The sequence below is a fragment of the Netta rufina genome (assembly GCF_964035555.1).
Source record: "Netta rufina genome assembly, chromosome: 20".
Lineage (NCBI taxonomy): Eukaryota > Metazoa > Chordata > Aves > Anseriformes > Anatidae > Netta > Netta rufina.
In genome coordinates this window covers 2,462,427-2,481,890 of record NC_140144.1, presented here as the reverse complement: position 1 = coordinate 2,481,890, position 19,464 = coordinate 2,462,427, and the positions used below count along the sequence as shown (strand labels likewise).

General features: G+C 40.6%; 1 protein-coding gene across 1 annotated transcript in view; it reads right to left on the bottom strand.

The window, feature by feature from the left end:
- Positions 1-19,464, bottom strand: part of PNPLA7 (patatin like domain 7, lysophospholipase) — a 134,535-nt gene that overhangs the window by 96,310 nt on the left and 18,761 nt on the right. The window contains exons 12-18 of the mRNA XM_084299130.1: positions 18,731-18,875; positions 18,094-18,186; positions 12,869-12,969; positions 11,843-12,001; positions 7,136-7,213; positions 6,114-6,319; positions 1,079-1,210 (exon numbers count right to left, since the gene is read on the bottom strand). Of these exons, the coding sequence (XP_084155256.1) occupies positions 1,079-1,210; positions 6,114-6,319; positions 7,136-7,213; positions 11,843-12,001; positions 12,869-12,969; positions 18,094-18,186; positions 18,731-18,875 (914 nt within the window). The remainder of the gene's footprint in view (positions 1-1,078; positions 1,211-6,113; positions 6,320-7,135; positions 7,214-11,842; positions 12,002-12,868; positions 12,970-18,093; positions 18,187-18,730; positions 18,876-19,464) is intronic.

The window sequence follows — 19,464 nt, the reverse complement described above, 5'->3', positions numbered from 1 at the left end:
ACACAAGAAAACAAGAAACTGAACAACCACCTGTTAAAAGGTGACTTGGAAATATGTTTTAATGTTTAAATGTACAGGCTTTGAACAACTGGTAAGCATTGGGTCTGGACACAGATGCCCAGCACACAGTGATCTCTGGAGAAGTCAGGCTCAGTACTGCTTACAGCAGGGGCTTGCTGTCACTGCAAGGCTGATGTGGCTGCATGGAGAGATTCTGCAGGTCAAAGAGGGAAAAAAAGCCCTAAGTGACTCGGGATTTAGATTGATTTTAGTGCACTCATGTTAGTTATTTGGGAAGTTTTTGCCACATCATGTTTGCATGATTAAGAATGCTATTTGGTAAGCAAATTTCCACCGTATCATCACATGCTGGCCAAGTACAATACTTCTGGTAGTGGAGTTTAAACTAAACTTCCAAAAGCTTTTAACAAGATGTTGGCAACTACATTTGTTTTGATACACATAGTAATCAAAAGTTTCTATTAGCATTAGTGCTGCAGAAATAGTCATATAAATTACAATCATGGTACACACACTACGTTAGACTCCCACCAATGCAACCATATAATGCCTCAATTACATTCTAGTACAAAATCCATACAATTAAGCTTTCCCAAGGATAACTGCTAACCCTTAAACATAAAGTGTAATTTCTATTTTCAATCTACTATTGAATAATCCTATCCAAATTACTTTTCAGTTCTGTTGTTTTAGAAAGGCCAAAAAGCTTCATGAACAAAAAGATATTCACGCCCTTAAAATGCAGAAACTACCACCAAACATACAACTGTCTACACCTTAATCTATTATGTCACTTTAAAAGCTTGCCAAGACAACACAAAATACAAAGAATAGTATGAAAGGATTTTAATAACCACTGGAGACAAGTGACTAAAGCAGTGTTGAAGGGTACTCCAGAAGAAAAAAAAAATCTCAAAATAGGCAAACATAAAGCTGATAGAATTGATAAATTTATTCCAAAAAGTTTTTATTCCATATGTTACCAAGGGAGCACAGATCCTTAACACTGAAAACTTGAATACTGAACCAACAACACAGAACTTTGTCTACATCTTACCTGTAAACAGCTCGCCCAGCCTCAACTTCCATCCAATCCAGGGCAAAGTCAATTTGCCTCACGAATGAGGACATTCTCTTTACAACTGTGTGAGCCACACCAAGCACAACACTCGGCTGCTCCCGCATTATCCTAGAAAACAAGAAGTGTTATTTAGGTACTTCCCCAAAGCAGGAACAGGTACAGACTGGTAAACAAGCCCATGCAGTGGGATGGATGAGAGCCATGCTAGCTCTTGTTTATGAACCACTCTCCAAAATCACCATTCACCCAGGTCTCTCATGACTCAGAAAAACATTTGTACTGCCCAGAAGACCGTCCCTCCCTGCCATTCTACACCTCTCACTCCCACACATGCTCACAAGATTTTATTTCAGATCAGAACCGTATTGTATCTAACACTTGATACTCTTTAAAAAAAAAAAAAAAAAAAAAAAAAAAAGACATGCTCAGAAGTTCAAATAATTCCTTTTCCCTGTTGCAAAGACCACAAAGAACAGAAAAGTCTTCTAACAAAGCTTCTGATCTTCATACCATATCTTTTGAGTGATGCTTAAAGGTCTCTAGTATTAAAGAAATCAGATATCTAGCACTTTTTCCACTTTTTCCAAACCAAAGAACTTCAGGAACGTTCTGCCAGCAATGACTGCAAACTCTACACCACTAGGCCTGAGGGAAATCTCTCTCTGACACCCGATCACTGTCAGCGAATGTCTTATTTCTCATTGTTTTTAGACTAGGAATCACTGCATCCCAGCATCTTGTGAGTAAGCACTCCAATTCTTACTGAAGTATTACTCCACAGGAGTGAGCTGATCACACACTTCCCTAGATGGTACACCTGGTACAGCACCTGTTCTGTTCCAGTGAAGCATCAATAGCAACTGAATTCTTGCTGGGCCATGGTATACCACCTTAAGGCGAGCATTTCACAAGAGGCAGCACAATTCAGAAAGAAGCAAGAAGTTAAGTGCATGCAGACCCAGGAGGTGAAGCACACACCGAGGGAGATGACAGAGCTATGCTAAAGCCACACATGGGTAGAAACAAAAAAGAATTTGAAGTACACATCTTTTTCTGCATCAATGTTCCCTTTACAATGAAGATAAGAACTGCCATAAGGCAATCTGCTTATGAGACCCCTGCATGTGTAGGAATTCTCAGCTAAGCACAAATCACACACACATCACATCTAACCTTCTTAGCCTAAAAAGTAGAAAGGTGGGGAGAAAAGCATGGAAGGAGCACTGTCAGTCTTTGCTGACAATCCTCTTCGGCAATATGGCTGTGGCTCACTAACTTGGCAGAATTCAGAGAAAACCTGAAGAGTCATACATCATCCCAGAATGTGATATTAAAAGCAGACTTTCCAGGAGCTCCTTATAGCCTGGATGAAATACAGAAACTGCTCTGAAGTTTTGAAAGTGTCATTTCTGTCATTAGTCCTACAGCTGCAACAAGAGACCCTGACAACACGTGGTGTTGTGGGGAGCTTTCACGTCCATCACATGAGACTATTCTATTCTTCCTCACCACGTGTCTCAACTTCTTTTTGGAATAATGAAGCTTGTGATTATTTCAACTGAAACCCCTGAATCTGAAACAGAAGAGATTTGTAAGAGTATATCCCTACGTGCTGAGTCCATGCTGAGCTCACCACACTCATATCCCTGCATTCATACGTGCTACTAGGCAAGTGAAACTGAGCATCAGCTCTGACATTCAGCACCAGTTAAAGTCCAGCCATCGAAACAGGATTACAAAACCTCAGGGCAGCTTTGCTCTCCTGCCCCTTTTATCTCATCCTGAGGTTTCCACACCCGCTGCTATCTCCAACCCAGGACGTCTACAGACTACCTTGGTTTTGATGAACTATTATTATTGCACTTGTAAGCAACATGTTATCTTACGGGAACTTTACCACACTAATGTGACTCGGGGCAAAGGCCAAAGGCGCTGGAAAAGACACCCCAAAATAAACTCTGGGAAACAAAAAACCCTAATTCCTCAACACACACACACAAAACCCCCAGTCCTATTCCCCTTCTAAGCTGCTCTAAAGGAGAAATAAGCCCCCCAAAATCCCCTGAATGCTTTAGCTCATTATTTTTTACTCTAGTTGCTTATTTAGCTCCCAAAGTCTTCACACCCACATAGGCTGTCTGGTGAAATCAAGAAGCCATTTACACCTTTTCCTCTCTCAAGATACGTATCTTAATACTTAATGCACTCTAAATGTAAACTAGTAAGAGGCTGCTTTTAATTTCAGTCTGGAGCTATTATTTTACTGACTGCTATATAACTTCAAGAGTATTAGCACAGAAGGTAAAAGCCCACCCTCATGCACAAGAAGAGAAAATATATTTTTTTCCTACATTATCAGCTAGGTTTCCTTCCTTTCACTGGGGAATTTTCATTTCTCATCCGTTTGGCACATGACTGGCATGACAAAAATGAAAAGCCAAAGCTCTTTATCACAAAAACCTGTTTCTGAAGGGATCCTCAGAATTCCTAAATAGCAAGCTAACAGCTATGAAAGGGCTAACCTGGTGCCTGGGAAAGACTGAGAACTACAGAGATGTTCTTGTGGATGTGGATGCAATTTGATACTCAGCTTGCCTGGCAATATAAAATCAAAATCAAAGCATTTCTGCTTCTCTGGCAAGCACACATGATTAGACTCTGAACTGTGAAATTTACTTAAGCAGAAAATGTGACAGAGTCCTACTGCCTCGTACTGCAGAACCTGAGCATATTCCCTCAAGAGAGCCTGGTGACAACTTGATTACATTTTTTGTCAGGAGACACCAACAGTTGCAGCGTAGGCACTGCACACTTAGTACATCACTTCAGCAAAATAGAAAAGCATTTAAGGTATATAGTATATAATTAGCTTGTGTCACCCCTATACTTAAACTCTACTTTTGCAGATAGTTATTTAGGCATATTAGCACCACATAAAGGCTCCTGCCCCAGAGTTTCAGTTAAAAGGATTTAATCTGTTGCCCAACATCCAACCTGCAATCCTAAACCCTGGGCTACTTCCATCACTGTGCTCTTCGCCTGATGGCAACTATTGACCACATTCTTTCCGCTTCACCTTCTCATTAACTAATGAGAAAAAAATACACATACAACGTTCTGGGACACCTCAAAGAAAAAAGTAATATATGTGACAAGAAAGGAAGAGAGAATTGTTGGAACATAATGAGAATAATGGAGGTTCTGGTCAAGTTTCTTCTGGTCACTAAGTAAGATCAAGAAAAAAAAAATCAGAGAGAGATTCTGAGAAAAAAGAGAAAGCCTAAGATTGCAGGACTATGCACAAAGAATTCTGCATGATAAGAGAAAAATAAAACTTCTGATTTTATCAATAAGTTTTTCCTTTCTCGGAGTTTGAAGCAAAAATAAGAGAACATATAGATGAAGTAGTCATGCTTTTGAAAGATTTTCTGTAACAGCATTTTAAAATATGGGAACAGGAATTGGAAATGATATAAAGCTTTGGTTTCTGGAAAAGTTTTAATGATTTAATGCTGAAAGATCACAGAGATGGACAAATGCAGTGAATAGGCAAAGGACAGCTTAAATGAGAAAGAGATGGGCTAGGAAACATCCCCCAAATGAAGAAAAGGTGACATGTTGTGTTAGAGATCACTGACCCACAAAGGGTTAATGGAAGCAAAAAGCTTAAGTTGGAATAAACAAGAAATAACTCTAAGAGAAATCTCATGAAAACGAGCTCAGGAACATGACAGAGCCAGGACTAGATATTAGAACAGAAGAAGAGAGGGGGGGGGGAAAAGGTAGAAACTGACTGGCTGTCTGAGAACACAAAATGAAATTTAAAGTTGGGAACAAGTGGGAAAACAATAGAAAGAAAGAAGAAAAGTTTAGATGAAATTCATCTGATGCTGCACGGAATGGCACAAGAGGGGAGTATCTATCAGAAATTAGGTCAAAGAGTTGACATCCACTGCACAGGCTTGGAAAAACACACCTAATCAACCAAGCACATCGCTGAGAACAGCAAGTTCAGTTTTATAAACACAGCCTTTTGCCTGAGGTGGAAAAACAAAGTTGCAGGGTAAGAATTGATCAGGAACACAAACAATTCAAATTACTTAGAAAGTAAGAAGTACACAGAAATATACCACATAATAGTTGCCTAGAAAACACAATGTCAACAAGTCCACGTATAACACAAGACTATATGATAGCACATTCAAGAAGGAGTTGAAAAAGGAGTTTAGTAAAGGAAATAGAGGTATTTGATACAAATTATATGTGAACTAGCACTAAATCTTAACAATAGGCTCAGAATCAAGAGTATGAATCATTAATATTGGACAATGAGACTAGCCACAGCCATTTTAGCAGTGGTGAGTGTGTTAGGGTGTTTTTTTAATTAATAAGTGCCTGTATCATCGCTCTTTAAGATATAAGTCAACTCATGCATTACTTCCAAAAAGGTACCACCCACCTTGCACAGGGGCATTATTCTTTGACCTGTTCCATCAGGGAGCATTGTAACCTACGGTTACACCAAAGCCTATCACTCACAACACATCCAGCAGCCTGGGCTGATTACTGTGGTCAGAAACAGAACTAATGTGGTTCTCCAGCAAAAAAGGATATTGCGTTTGAGAGAAAATGCCTGACAAAGAAATGCTTAACCCAGCAAAGACGGACTCTGGCCAGATTCTCTTATTTGCATTATGAAATCTATGAATCTTAGGTCATAAATCACACCCCATTGGGTTAAGTGTTCTATAAACCTGGAACAAAGAAGATAATCGCCATTCAATATTAGTATGTTCCCTGCATTACCTCTTACTGAGGATAAAAACCCATCTGACAGATTGGTCAGAGCTCACCTCAGTATTTAAAACCCTCACATACGTTATCTGGTTTACAACAGGACGTATTGTAGCAGTGCTGCACCACACATGTATCCAGCACTCACATTTAATCAAAAGGGCCATAAAAGAGATTTAAAAAATAAATAAATAAATGTTTCCACGGCAGAACTCACTCATAGAAATGGGACTTCGAAATAGACAGGAAGCTGCAGTCCCGATTAGCCTTGATAGTGAAAATCAGGGGCTCCCCAGTCAGGACAGCGAGCTGTCCCACAAGTTCTCCTGGATGGGTAATGAACAGGCAGGTGTCCTCCTCGGAGTCTATCTTCCGTTGGTACACGTGAAGCATCCCCGAGACCACAAAGCAAACGTTAACATCCTGGAGAAAACAGAGACAGAGCCCAATAAAATCCCCACAGGTTTTAAAAGCAATTATCGCAATGACAGTATTATCATGACCAATCTGTTTTCCAGAAAGCTCTCTACAGCTTTTAAACAATTAGGCGATAAAATAAGACACAACAGTGAATTATTAAAAGGTTATGAATATTTAAAACTAAGCAGCCACAATATTGAAAAATGTGTTTCTCTTTGCATGGTTATGAAAAATAAAGGCTGTGTCTGTAAGATCAAGAAATAAAAACAAAATTGCAAAGAGAGATAATGGAGTAATCACTGCAGCATGAGGAGGAATATCACAGTTCAGCAAAGGAGAATACAGAAGCATTGTAATTGGAACTGCCTCTTGCTTTGCATAAGCTTGTTTATTTACATAGTATTATTACAAGTCTTATTATATCCTGAATACACTTTGCTATAAACAAATAACATGGAGTGACATTTTGAAGGCCAGCAGTACAGGGATTGGAAAAAAGGTGGGGGGAAAAAAAAAAAAATAAAAAAAAAAATAAATGAATAAGTAAATAAAAGCTGCTTAGTCTCCATACCTTCTCAGGAAGGTACCTAAAAAGTTGAAAATGAACTACCAGATTTCCACTGCAGCTCTGGCTATGCTGCTACTCCACATCTGAGGAGAGGCAGAGAGATTGTTCAGCACAAGAAGAGAAGGTTTGGGAGCAGACAGGGCAGTAGAGTGTTTTTAATCAACATGTGTGTCTTTTCCCCTTGTGTTACAGGGCTGGAGATCAAGCCAGACTTTTGTCCCTCTCTCTACTCCCAGAGAATACTTGCTCACCTGATCTCCTTGCCTTGAGAGCACAGTCCCAGCAGTAACCTGATGCAGCGTCACTTTGCCATTCAACAACGAAGGATCCTAGAGAAGAAACGGGGGAGGGATACAATTTAGTTGTTGGTGCACCAGTAATGATACACAGTGAGGAAGCATTCAAATAAAGCAAATAAAAAACAATTAGTGAAAGACGCTGCCTTAAAGTACAATCTCTTCAAAATATGGTACAAAGTTTCTTTATTTCTCTAACCAATTATTTATTTGAGGAAAAATAAATGTTTAATTTTTTCAATTGACCTAACTTGTATCTTAAATGACTTTATATTTTTCATTTCTGCCCCCAGACTCTTGAAGAGTATTTAATGAAAAGAGACCTGCATCAGCTGTCATGAAAATCATAAAATATGATGTTATTTTCAAAGGAAGGTGAAACCAGAAGAGACTGTCTACATCATGGAGGAGCTGGCCATGATGAGCCAATACTGCCTTCGTCCCAGCCCTTCCCTTGTCACACAGCTCAGCTGTGCTGTGCACGTGCAGCAGATTTCCATGTGCATTGTGGACCAAAGGTTTCCCCTGAGCTAAGGAATTCTCACGTGAATCTCATCAGATAGCAGGAATTTTCCTTCTGACTCTGAAGATTGCATGGCAAGGAGGGTCACCAAAACCCTGCCCTTGGTTTGGGCCTCAACCCCAAACCCTTGCAACAGCAAGGTGCTGAGCTTGCCTGCTGAGCAGAAACTTCCTTCCGAGCTCCAAGGCTGGACACCAGCAGGATCCTAAATGCCCAGCACAGACAGCAGCCAGGCTCAGGGTTCTCTTTCACCTCAAGGAGCTGCCCATCCAGTTTGGTATCCCACAACCAGTGAACACCAAATCTTAATGCTTCAGTCCCCCTTTGCTTCAGCAAGGTGCTCAAACCTCCCCAAAGTAGTGTATCTTCAGAAGTTCAACATTTTGTTATCATCACCAGAACAGACAGTGGCAAATCCTGACCCTTGAGTCACATTTCGCAGCACCTCACTGCAGAAGCAGAGCTACAAGCCCAGGGAGATGCAATTCGGTGCGTGCACACAGCAGAATTTGCCCCCCGTCATTAACCTTACTGCAGCAGAGATGGAAGCATTTTACCATTGTAATTGCTATGCCAGTTTTTTCTTTAATTTTCAGTTGGAAAAATAGAGCAAATAAAATAATCAGAATTTTTTGTTACACCTACAGCTGATAAAAAGAACAGATTTTCACCAAAAAAATAGTTTTATTGAAACCAATCTGTTTCATGGGAACATATCCAATACAAGAACCTGACAAGCACCTGTCAAAATATTTCAGTTCAGCAATATCAACTCAACTAATTTCTGATTTTTTCCCCTATATTTACACATTTCTGTCTGCGTAGTATTACCTAAAGTTTTTAATTATGAAAGTATCCCACAGAAAGGACTCATGAGCTCCCTAATCAGCTCTCCTTATAAACCATCAGTGGCTTTTTTTGGCTGAATTACCTCTAAAAATTGTTACAAAGATTTTCTACATGTCTAAGACTAGCAAAGTATTGAAATAGATTGCATACAAAGCTGTGAAGTCCTCGTCATTGGAGATCGTTAAGAACAGCTTAGACACAACCTGCTAATGACTTAGCAATATTTGGTTCTGCCTGGGGCATGGGATGAGACTAACTGAACACCAAGCAGTCCTTGAAATCCTACATTTCTGTGACATTACTACTCCGATTAATTAAGCAATAAAGGAGCTGACAAACAAGGATCACAGACAAGATCCATTTTCTCTCTCAAGCAGGCAAGGCCAGCAAATCCAAGCTCAGCTCACGGTTTCAGAGTTTGAGCTAAATGCCATTTCTTCCACTGATCCCCACCACCCTCCCCCAGCCAGGAGCTTTTAATAAAGAAAGTTGCTAACACAACAGAATCCATTTCACAGCAAGGGTCTGTCTCTCTGTTACTCTAGCAGATAATAAATTAGCAGAGGTTTATGATGCAGAAATGAAAGCACAAACCACTTATAAACAAAAGCAGTAATTAAGTGGGACAGTTTTTTTTTTTTTGCCAAAGGAAATGAATCAACTCCCATACAACTCATGCAGAAGATGTGCCCTTCAACATTGCCCAACTCTTACATGTTTCCAGCTTTATCTACAGTTCTGATATGAGAGTTATATCATATTGAAAACAGTTCATGACAGAGTCCCAAGGAATTCAAGCTATCTGAAACAAAATAAAAACATTTAAATGATGACCTAAGGGTCACTTGAAGTAATACTGCCACTCTGCTAGATTAAATAACCCCTCCGTCCCTCCCTCCCTCTCTCACACACACACACCAAAACAGCACCATCTGCCATCAAAGCATCTTGATTTTATTCACTGTGATTGGCTGCTCTGAAAAATGACATCTTAAAATGCCTCTGGTCAGATAAGAAATAAAAGATCTGAGCTAATTTAAGAGAACTAAGAGAAGCTTACAGAATTAGTTGTCTTCGTTGACGTAATTATATTAAATATAAATTTTACGCAGAATAAGATTTTTCTTCCATTGCCTGTAGAACCAACTTTTGCTATACTGCATAGGAAAAAAATCAACACTGACCTTTAAATGAAGTTTCTAGCATTTAGCTACATTCCACCAGATTCTTACCATCTTGTGTAAAAAACAGTTGCTACAATATCAGGGTTGGAAAAGCCTACCTTATTTCATTGAGCCTACCTCATCTTCATGCTAAAACATTGCCTGCTAGATGATGCGTTTCAAGGATACCACTCCAATTAACTTCAACTCGAATCTGTTTACTTGTCAGTTATTGAGAAATTTAATCTAGATTCAAAGACAAATTTGTTGCACTTGGTAGCTTCGGTGATTTTGGAATTTTTGCTTGTGATGTGATAGTGCTAAACAGGAAACCATCAGCTGTACACAGGATACAAACTTTTTTCATAAGCAGAGTCTGAGGCCAGCCTTACCAAGAACAGAAAGCCTCCCGGACCATGGGCTGCACCAAAGGCAGCATGGCCAGCAGGGTGAGGGAGGGGATTCTCTCCCGCTGCTCCACTCTTCTGGGACCCCACCTGGAGCCTTGAGCTCAGCTCTGGGGCCCCCAGCACAAGGACATGGAATTATTAGAGCGAGTCCAGAGGAGACCACGAAGACAATCAAAGGGCTGGAGCACCTCTGCTATGGGAACAGGCTGAGGGAGTTGGGGTTGTTCAGCCTGGAGAAGAGAAGGCTCCGGGCTGACCTTACAGCGGCCTGACAGTGCCTAAAGGGGGCTGCAGAAAGCTGAGGAGGGACTTTGTCAGGGAGTAGAGTGATAGGTCAAGGGGTAATGGCTTTAAATTAAAAGAGGGTAGAATTAAATTAGACATGATGAAGAAATACTTTACTATGAGGTCGGTGAGGCCCTGTCTCAGGCTGCCCAGAGGAGCTGTGGGTGCCCCATCCCTGACAGTGCCCAAAGCCAGGCTGGATGGGGCTGGGGGCAGCCTGGGCTGGTGGGAGGGGTCCCTACCCATGATGGGGTTGGAATTAGATGGGCTTTAAGGTCCTTTCCAACCCAAACCCTTAAAGGATTCTATGATTTTATGAACAGAACAGATGAAAGAGTATATATTCCAATTTTACTCCATCTGTAACAAGAATTTCCTCTGGAACAGGCTGTAGCCTTTCATGCTGACATAAATGCCTGAAAAGCTGAACATGAACATAACAAGACGGTCACATCTGCTTGCAGACTAACAGACAGTACCCCATGCCTTAGTTAAATCAGCAACAACACAGAGCATGTTTTTCAAGCCTTAATACCTGTAGCTGGAAGATCATGATCAAGACTTTGAACTCGTGAAAGAAATAGTTTAGAAATCTGCAGGGAACGTGAGGATCCAGAAGTGAAGTCTTTTAAGTTCTAGCTAACACTAAAGCAGGTGTTGTTTGGTGAGAGTTCTTAAACCAGAAGCAGAGGTTGCAGCAGCTGTGCCAAGGCCTCTGGCAGCATCTATAAACTTGAGTTATTGAAACATACACTGCAATAAAACTAGGGTATCTGTGAGTGATGTAGACAGCTGTACAATTTTCCCAAATTGCATGATTAGCTGAATGAACAGATACAACTCTGAAGTGATGTAATGAAATGCAGATGGAATCACAGGAACAACAAAAACAGAGAGTTTCGTTCATTTTTACAACACAGAGGTAAGAAACAAGGGCTGAACTCCATAATGACAACTGCAAGGGCATCAAACACCTAAAACGTGCAATGGGCATTGCACAGTCACTCTGTTGTGAAATGCACTCAACCACTAGCCAAACACAGACATTCAATTCTGAAATCAAATGAGGCACTTAGATGCAATGCCAACAGGATTAACAGATTTAACTATTGCCTGAATGCCTTTACATAACTTCTTCAAACAGTATACAAGAGCATGAAATTACAGTGCATCAGAAATTGCATGCTTACTTCTCCCATGCATAAATGTGTACACAGTGAGAAAAGATTCATGCAGTGCATTTCAGTACGTGCTTTTCAAATGGCAGAATAATTTAGATTTATTTCAGTCCTGCTAATAACTTCGACAGACTGGAGAATAAAACATTCAGGTAGTGAATTCTAAGTGTGTTTGGGAGGCAATTTACTTTTCAATGCCTGGCAGAATGAGATGAAAAGCAAGAACAAGGCCATTTTTTCCTGCAATAACTTACATCAAGTTTCATCAAGGTTGAAAGGTCTTTCTTTGCTGCTTCGAAGATGGCATCAATAGGTTTGCTACTACAGGATTCTTGCGCAGCAAGCTCACGATCAGTATAATGGAAAACTGCTGAAGGAGTTTCTGACACTGTCACAGTCTTCTTCAATATTGACTGCAAAGAATAGATACATAAGTCATAGCATTTTGAATGTTATAATTGGCACCTAACCAGCAAATACTTTGACCATCACCTATGCCCTCCCATCCACCACAACTGGTGGCCTAAAAAAAGTTTAAAAAAAAAAAAAAAAAAAAAAAAGCAACAGTTTGCTAGTAACTTTTTTTTTTTTATATAGTCTTTGTATTTTTTCCTGCAAAGCTTGACACTGGAGTGAAATAAAGTTACTCAACACAGCTTGTGAAAGAGAAGGATAAGACTTTACACAACCTGGGCAGCTGCCAACTTGATAGACTTAAAACTGCGTCAACACAGCATACAAAGATGGAGAAGACAAAATATCTTTTTCTTTTCTGATTTTGGTTTGAAGAGTTTAATAATACAAGAGCCTTTCTGTGCCCTTAATTTCTAGGTCAGCCTTCATAAAAAAAAAGTACACAACAAAAAGGAAAATGGGTTTATAAATCACAATTGAAAGCCTGACAGGATACAAGGTTTTAATTCCTTCCTATTAAGTAGGTCTCACAAATACAACATGGTCCGATGGTTTCAACTTTGCAAAGAATCCTTTCCATGAGTCAAAGAATGGTAGTAATCTAAAATCAAGATGGTGCAGCAATGCTTTCGCATTGCTTGCCAAGGGAATCTCCACAGGGTCAAGGAGATAAAATAAAAATCTTCACTAAAAAAAAAAAAAAAAAAGAACAGTCACCAAAAATCTGCTGAAACAACTGCAAGCTTAAAAGAAACCAATACAAGATGACCAAGCATCACAATTCATACAGAGATGAATACAATGAAGTTGCTCAAAGGAAGTACGATGCATGAAACATGCTGGAATCTCCAAAAGAAACAACCTACCTTGCCCACAGCAGGACTGCTAGCAGCCTCCTCCGAGCCAAAGTGCACTCTGGCTCTTTCATACGCCATGTCCATGTCTGACTTAGCACTGCTGGAGGTACCTACAAGCAATACAAAATTCTTTTAAGTACCTCAATTATTCTTAGAAATGCCAAGTAGCATACAAACTCTAGCAACCGTTTTGTTGTTGTTTCTGAAGTTTAGGACTAAGTAGGAAGTGGTATCCTCATGCTCAAATTTATTTCCTACTCCTGTTTGACCTGGAAAGTCTGGTAGGAACTTTAGAGCTCCCCATCTGAGCTCACGTATACAATATGTCCCAAAATTCCCACATCCACTCTTGTGCAGTGTGGTAATTAATTTGGGCTAAACAAAAGAGAGTCATTTCAGATCTGACGACTGTCAGGAAATGCCATTTAATTGACAAATTTGTCTCATGGTTTCCAGGAAGCAATGCTTTCAAACTCTTCTCTAAATCAAAAAAAGATAATGGGTACAAGAATGTTCTAAGAGCTTTCATAGAGAGAACATTATGATCAGCATCTTCCCCTGTAGTTTATCAATTAAAAGCATTTCCCGTTTTACATCATGCCTAAAAACTATTTCAGATCTTTCCTTCAGCTTGTCCAAACTTTCAGTGGTCTTTGCATTCTCAGGGATACACAGGGACTTCTCTTGCAGGTTTCACTTACTTCATTCATGAATTTGAAGTCACTAACAACTTCTATTCCTTACTTCCTAATTTTTAATACATATTATATTAGCTCCTTGGCTGTCTCAAATACCTTTTGGGAACGTATCTCAGATAATCAATAACAACCGTAACTTGGAAACTAATTACCCACATATCAGCCTCATCAGCCACAAAAGTTCATCTCAGTGAAATAGTTCAGAAAGGTGCAGAGAAGGCAGTTTCCTTTAACAAACAAACCTATATCTGTTTCTGTCATATTTCAATGTCCAAAAATATCTCAAAGATATACTGTTTTCAGAAAAGCCTCCTATCTCTGCCCTAGCTCAGACAAGGAGATTCCAACAGTACCAGGGATTCAGACCTATCTGAGAATACTCCTTTCCATGTTGCCTACAAACCTGAACAACTCTTTGCAAGTAGGAAATGCACACGGTCACTGAGGCTATAACATTAAGTAACAGTCAACCTCCAAATGAAAAAACAACAACAAAAAAAAAAGCAAACAGTACGTTGGCCCAAAGATTACCAACAGCAAAACTTACAAATCATACAAGAAAAAATGCTCTTCATGCTACTGATACTACAGATATAGTGCATCTTTTAAGTTCCTAATTTAGTTATAAACAAAAAGTGCTAGGATATTAGAAATAGCAGTGTGGAAGTCTATACAGGCTTATTTGACTACTCGTCAATTACGCTGCCTAACAAATCACAGTGTCAGCCTAATTACTAAGACCTGATACATCAAGTGCATTTTAAATCTAAACACACACTTCCCAGTTTAAACCTAAATAAGCAGATAATGGTCACGTAGGCATGAAGGGCATCTTCTGCTTAGCTTTGTGTATTGAAAGTCAGAGAGAAGAAAGAGGAGGCATTTTAAGAGTGAAAGGATGTCTACTAGACTTCTATTCAAAGCAGAAGCCTTTATCTCAGTCACAGATACAAGCTTCCCACACAGTGGTTAATTAAACTGTCTTGTTGCTCAAAAGGGAGTTAGAAAGGATACAGCAGAACAAGCTTTAACTAGAACTGTTGACTCAAAAGAGCAGAAGGCAGTGGGAAACTCAAGAGTGGAATGCGATCCTGTTTGATGAACACATGCTCACTGGTATCCCACACACTGCTGGTATGGAAGTCACTGCAAAAACAATCGCAACTGACATGTTCCTTGGCAGCATTTCAGCTGCCTCTCTCCTTCTGAGCACTCACTCACAACTACCTGCTTCTCCTAACACAGGTGGTCCTATGCTCCTGCACTCATGCTGTAGGTCAGGGCTTCAGTTTTGAAGAAAGAAAAATCAGCTTCTCTTCTTGATAAAATAAAGTGTAATAAAAACAAGATAACTGCTATTTAACCTTAAAAAACTAAGTCAGGAACACTTATTTCCAGGAGCGATAACACTGATGAGGCTATCAGTTACAAAACATCGCACTGCTTTTAGTTCATCTAATTGTTCTGTTCACCAGCCTAGATACTCCACATGGCCTAATTGCATCTTTGTCCACATAAAGCAACTGTGTACTCAAAAAAAAAAAAAAAAGACTAGCACAAGCTGGCAGGATTGTATTTCACCACTTACCACCCTCACCTACATTAACTGCTACGTTTCAAGTTAGATAGGTATCCAAGGATCAAAAGAAAATCACATCCCAGCCTCAGAAGCAAAATGATGCAAAAAAATGTTTCTCTCTAAAATAATTTTTGTTAATTCTAATCAGCCAAGCAAATCAAAGAGATACTGAAATAACAGCACCTGTATGACCAATAAAAGATAGTTCTCTCTTTTCTGAATCAGTAGTCAACATAATCAATATTCCCATGGAGCCTGAATATACAGCATGGCAGTAGAATAAAATCTGAAACAGAATCTCGATCTTTTTATTACAGACATCAAGATATTCTCAGCGCAAACTAAGCAGTGAACATAACCTCAATGCAGGGAACGGAAATCAGCCCCGTTAACTGAAGCGAATCATAATTACCCAATTAGATATTCTCTTCAGTCAGTAAAAATTAATTTTGTCTCCCTGCTAAGCTCTGTGTACCCTGACATAACTCTTATGACACAGAGAAGGGGAGAGGAAGGACAAATGGACAGCACTACTGTTAAGTATAAAGGAATCCTTCCACATAAAAGCTTCTAGGACCCTACCTTAAAAATGTTACTGGGCTGCATGGGCAGATTTCACTTTACTGTATTTGCTTAGGGGAAGAATGGCCACGTTCCAAGGCTCAAGTAAGCATTACTTAATTTACCAACGAATCATGTCTGCTGGTACATTTGCAAATGCATACTGCAAAGGAACCTAACACATGAGAATAAAGGCCAGTCTTGTATAAACCACTAAGCATTTTCCCTTAGTTTCCCTGTGTAGTGGGTTTAAGTGGCAAGGTTTTGGTAGCAGGGGGCCATAGGGGTGGTTTCTGTGAGAAAGATCTAGAAGCTGCCCCATGTTTGGGAAGGGCCCCATTGTTTTCCAGATCTGAGCCAATAAGCGATGTTGTTTTGCGCCTCTGTGAGAGCATATTTAAGACAGGAAAAAAAAACGCTGCACCACACAGCAGCTGGGAGAGTGAAGGGAGTGAGGAACAGCCTTGCAGGTGCCAAGGTCAGTGTAGAAAGAGGGGGAGAGGTGCTCCAGGCGCCGGAGCAGAAGTCCCCTGCGGCCTGTGGTGAGGACCATGGTGAAGCAGGATGTCCCCCTGCAGCCCATGGAGTACCACGGTGGAGCAGGGTTCCACGCTGCAGCCCGTGGAGGAGACCACGGTGGAGCAGGTGGCCCTGCACCGACAGAGGCTGCCGCCTGTGGAAGACCCCTGCCGGAGCAGATTCCGGGCCAGACCTGTAGCCCGTGGAGAGGAGCCCACGCAGGAGCAGGTGACCTGGCAGGAGCTGCTGCCCATGGGGGAGCCAGGTTGGAGCAGTTTTCTCCTGAGGGATGGACCCCGTGGTACGGACCCATATCTGGAGCAGCTCTGGAAGAGCTGCTGCCTGTGGGAAGCCCACGCCGGATCAGTTCATCAAGGACTGCATCCCGTGGGTGGGACCCCACAGCACAGGGGACGAGAGTGACCGAGAAGGAGCGGCAGAGAAGAAGTGCTGTAGACTGACCATAACCCCCATTCCCCCATTCCCCTGCGCCGCGCGGGGGGAGGAGGTGGAAGAGGGTGGATGGGGGGGGAAGGTGCTTTTGGTTTCTTTCCTTTGTTTCTCACTTCTCTAGCTTGTTAGTAATGAGCAATAAATCTTACTATCTTCTTATGCTGAGTCTGTTTTGCCCGTTACAATAATTACTGCGTGATCTTCTCGTCCTTATCTCAACCCTTGAGCCCTTTTTACATATTTTCTCCCCATTCCTCTTGGAGGAGGGGGAGTGAGAGAGCGGCTGTGGTGGAGCTCGGCTGCCCACTCGAGCAGAACCACGACACCATGGTTCATAGATGGTCTGCTTATCACTAGCCAATATCCCGCTTCTCCATCCCTCTGGACGGTAACACAGAAGTTATCCACAATAGTAACTGGGACATTGTACATTTGCATAGCAGAAATGAAGAAGAAGTGGATTGACTCGCTATTGTTAAAAATTAAGAAAGATGGTAGAAACCCTACTACCCTTTCTTCTCTACTATACATACCACTAACTAGCTAGTGAGAAGCGTAAGAAAACTTACAATGGGGAAAGGTTCAACACTGCGGGCTCCCCTCAGACTGTCCCCCTATTCTCTAACCCCTCATTTGCATTTTTATCTCCTAAACCATTTAATAGCCAACATAAGCAACATGTACCTTGTAATGTATCCAAAATACCTTTATTCTGATGATTAAGCTTTATTACCTCTGTATTAACAGTACCTCCATAATCACTACAGTATCTGAGCCTGACCTTACAACTCTCTCCAGATGGTTAGTCTATTATTCAGCTAACTAGAAGGAAGGCACCTGTCTTTAGGAGTCATCCCAGAAGTTCCAGGTTCTCTACCTTGAATATAAAGCTAATCTAAATCACTGGCTCAGAGAACGATGGCTACAGTGCAGATGACTGAAGTTAACTGTAATAACACTGCAGCATCAAAACAGCTCAGCCTCATAAATGTCTCAGAGCATTCAATGATAAATCACCTTTATTATCCACTCCAACAACACTCTCCTAAAAGCAACAGAGTCACATTATGTGCTCTTTGGGACAATCAGCCAAGTAAGAACCGTATGTAATCTTTTGCCTGAAAGATGACAGCATATGTAGCTTGGTTTCAGTTACAAGAACGAATAAAAGCCCTTCATTTGCAGGTCTCTCAGTAGCCAAATGACTGCACGTTCCCAGTTGCTAATAAAGACATCAAGAAAATGCTCTCTTGGATAGAAGCTCATTTGTTATTTCAGAAAATAGATATATTTTTTTAAAACATGTTTCAAATGAGTTAGGAAGCAGTACTACTATATGATGATTATTTAGCATAACTAGATATCCTACCCCATAAGATTAGATACATTATGTATGTCCCACAGCTTTCCCAAGCACTACTTACCAGGAGTCTCTGCAGACCCCGCATAGGGAGGTGAAGAAAAGCTTCTTCTGAAAACATGCTCAGAGTTCTCTGTACCAGAAATCTTCAGTGTATCTGGAGTTTAGAAACAATAAGTTACACAAACACAAGGGACTCTGCTAATAAAGTTTCACTGAGAGCAAGGACCTTTCACTACCCACTTTCAAACCCTTACATATAGCCTTAAATGCACTCTAAAATACCAATACTAAGCAACGTTTACACTTGCCTTCTGCTTTTAATTTTTTTCCCCTCCCCAGATTCAGAGGAAAAATTCAGCTCACACTATTTTCCTAGGCTGAGCTTCCACACAGACACTTCAGCACAAAAGCCTACTCACACCCAGAGACGACTCTGCTATTATCTAGAGTGCAGAATTTTTGCAGCTTCTCCTATGGGATCAACATTAGGAGCCACGTTTTATTTCTCCCTCCCACTCCCAGTATCTTTAACAACACAGCAGTAATCTATTAAAACTGAGGACTGTCCAAGGACTTCAAACCTGAACTGATCGGTTGACAATCCCTAACTGCTTTGATAAAATAAGAAGTCCTTTGATGCACAGCACAACAGAAGACCGACACGAAGGATAGTTTCTACCCATTTCCAGAAACAATACCCATTTCCACTGCTTCCCCAGCTTTTTCAATCTTTTCTCCACGCTCTTCCTCTGGTGCATTAGACACTTGTCTTTTTATTGCTTTGCTTGAACTTCCTCCAGACGTTACACTTGCCACAGAGATCAATGGGATCGCTTGGCTTTGCTGCAAAAAGCAAGGTGAAAATGCAAACATAAAGCAAACACCCAGACATTTGCTTCAACGTCTTGTGAGAAAACACCATTTTACTATGGTTCTACAGGTATACTAAGTATATACTTTGCCCTTTCCTATTTCAGATATCTATTTCATAGTAGCCTTAAAGCTACATTCACAGTTCCATTAGTCATACAATACAGAAAAAAATGTCTCCCTCTTACTTAAATCACTATCCCATGTATGACCTTACAGCAAAAGCAATATTCCCATTAACCAGACAGAGCTTCTGAAGGCAGATTAGTAAGAACATAGCTCTAAAACAGATGAGCAGAGGAATTTATTAAATTCTCAGTCATTGCAATCTTAACACTGTTAATGAGGCAAAAAGTACAAGGAATACAGCCTTGACCATTTTGGGTAAAGTGAACATTCTGGGCCAAGTCCATATGCTGAAGGTGCAAACAAGAAAAAAACTATACCAAATCAGTTTGGTATTCCATTGTCAAAAGCTCAAGCATCATTTGAAGGAGTTCTTGTTTGTTTGTTTTCTTTCACAGATAAATGATCAACCCTGTTTCCATCTCCCAAAAATAAC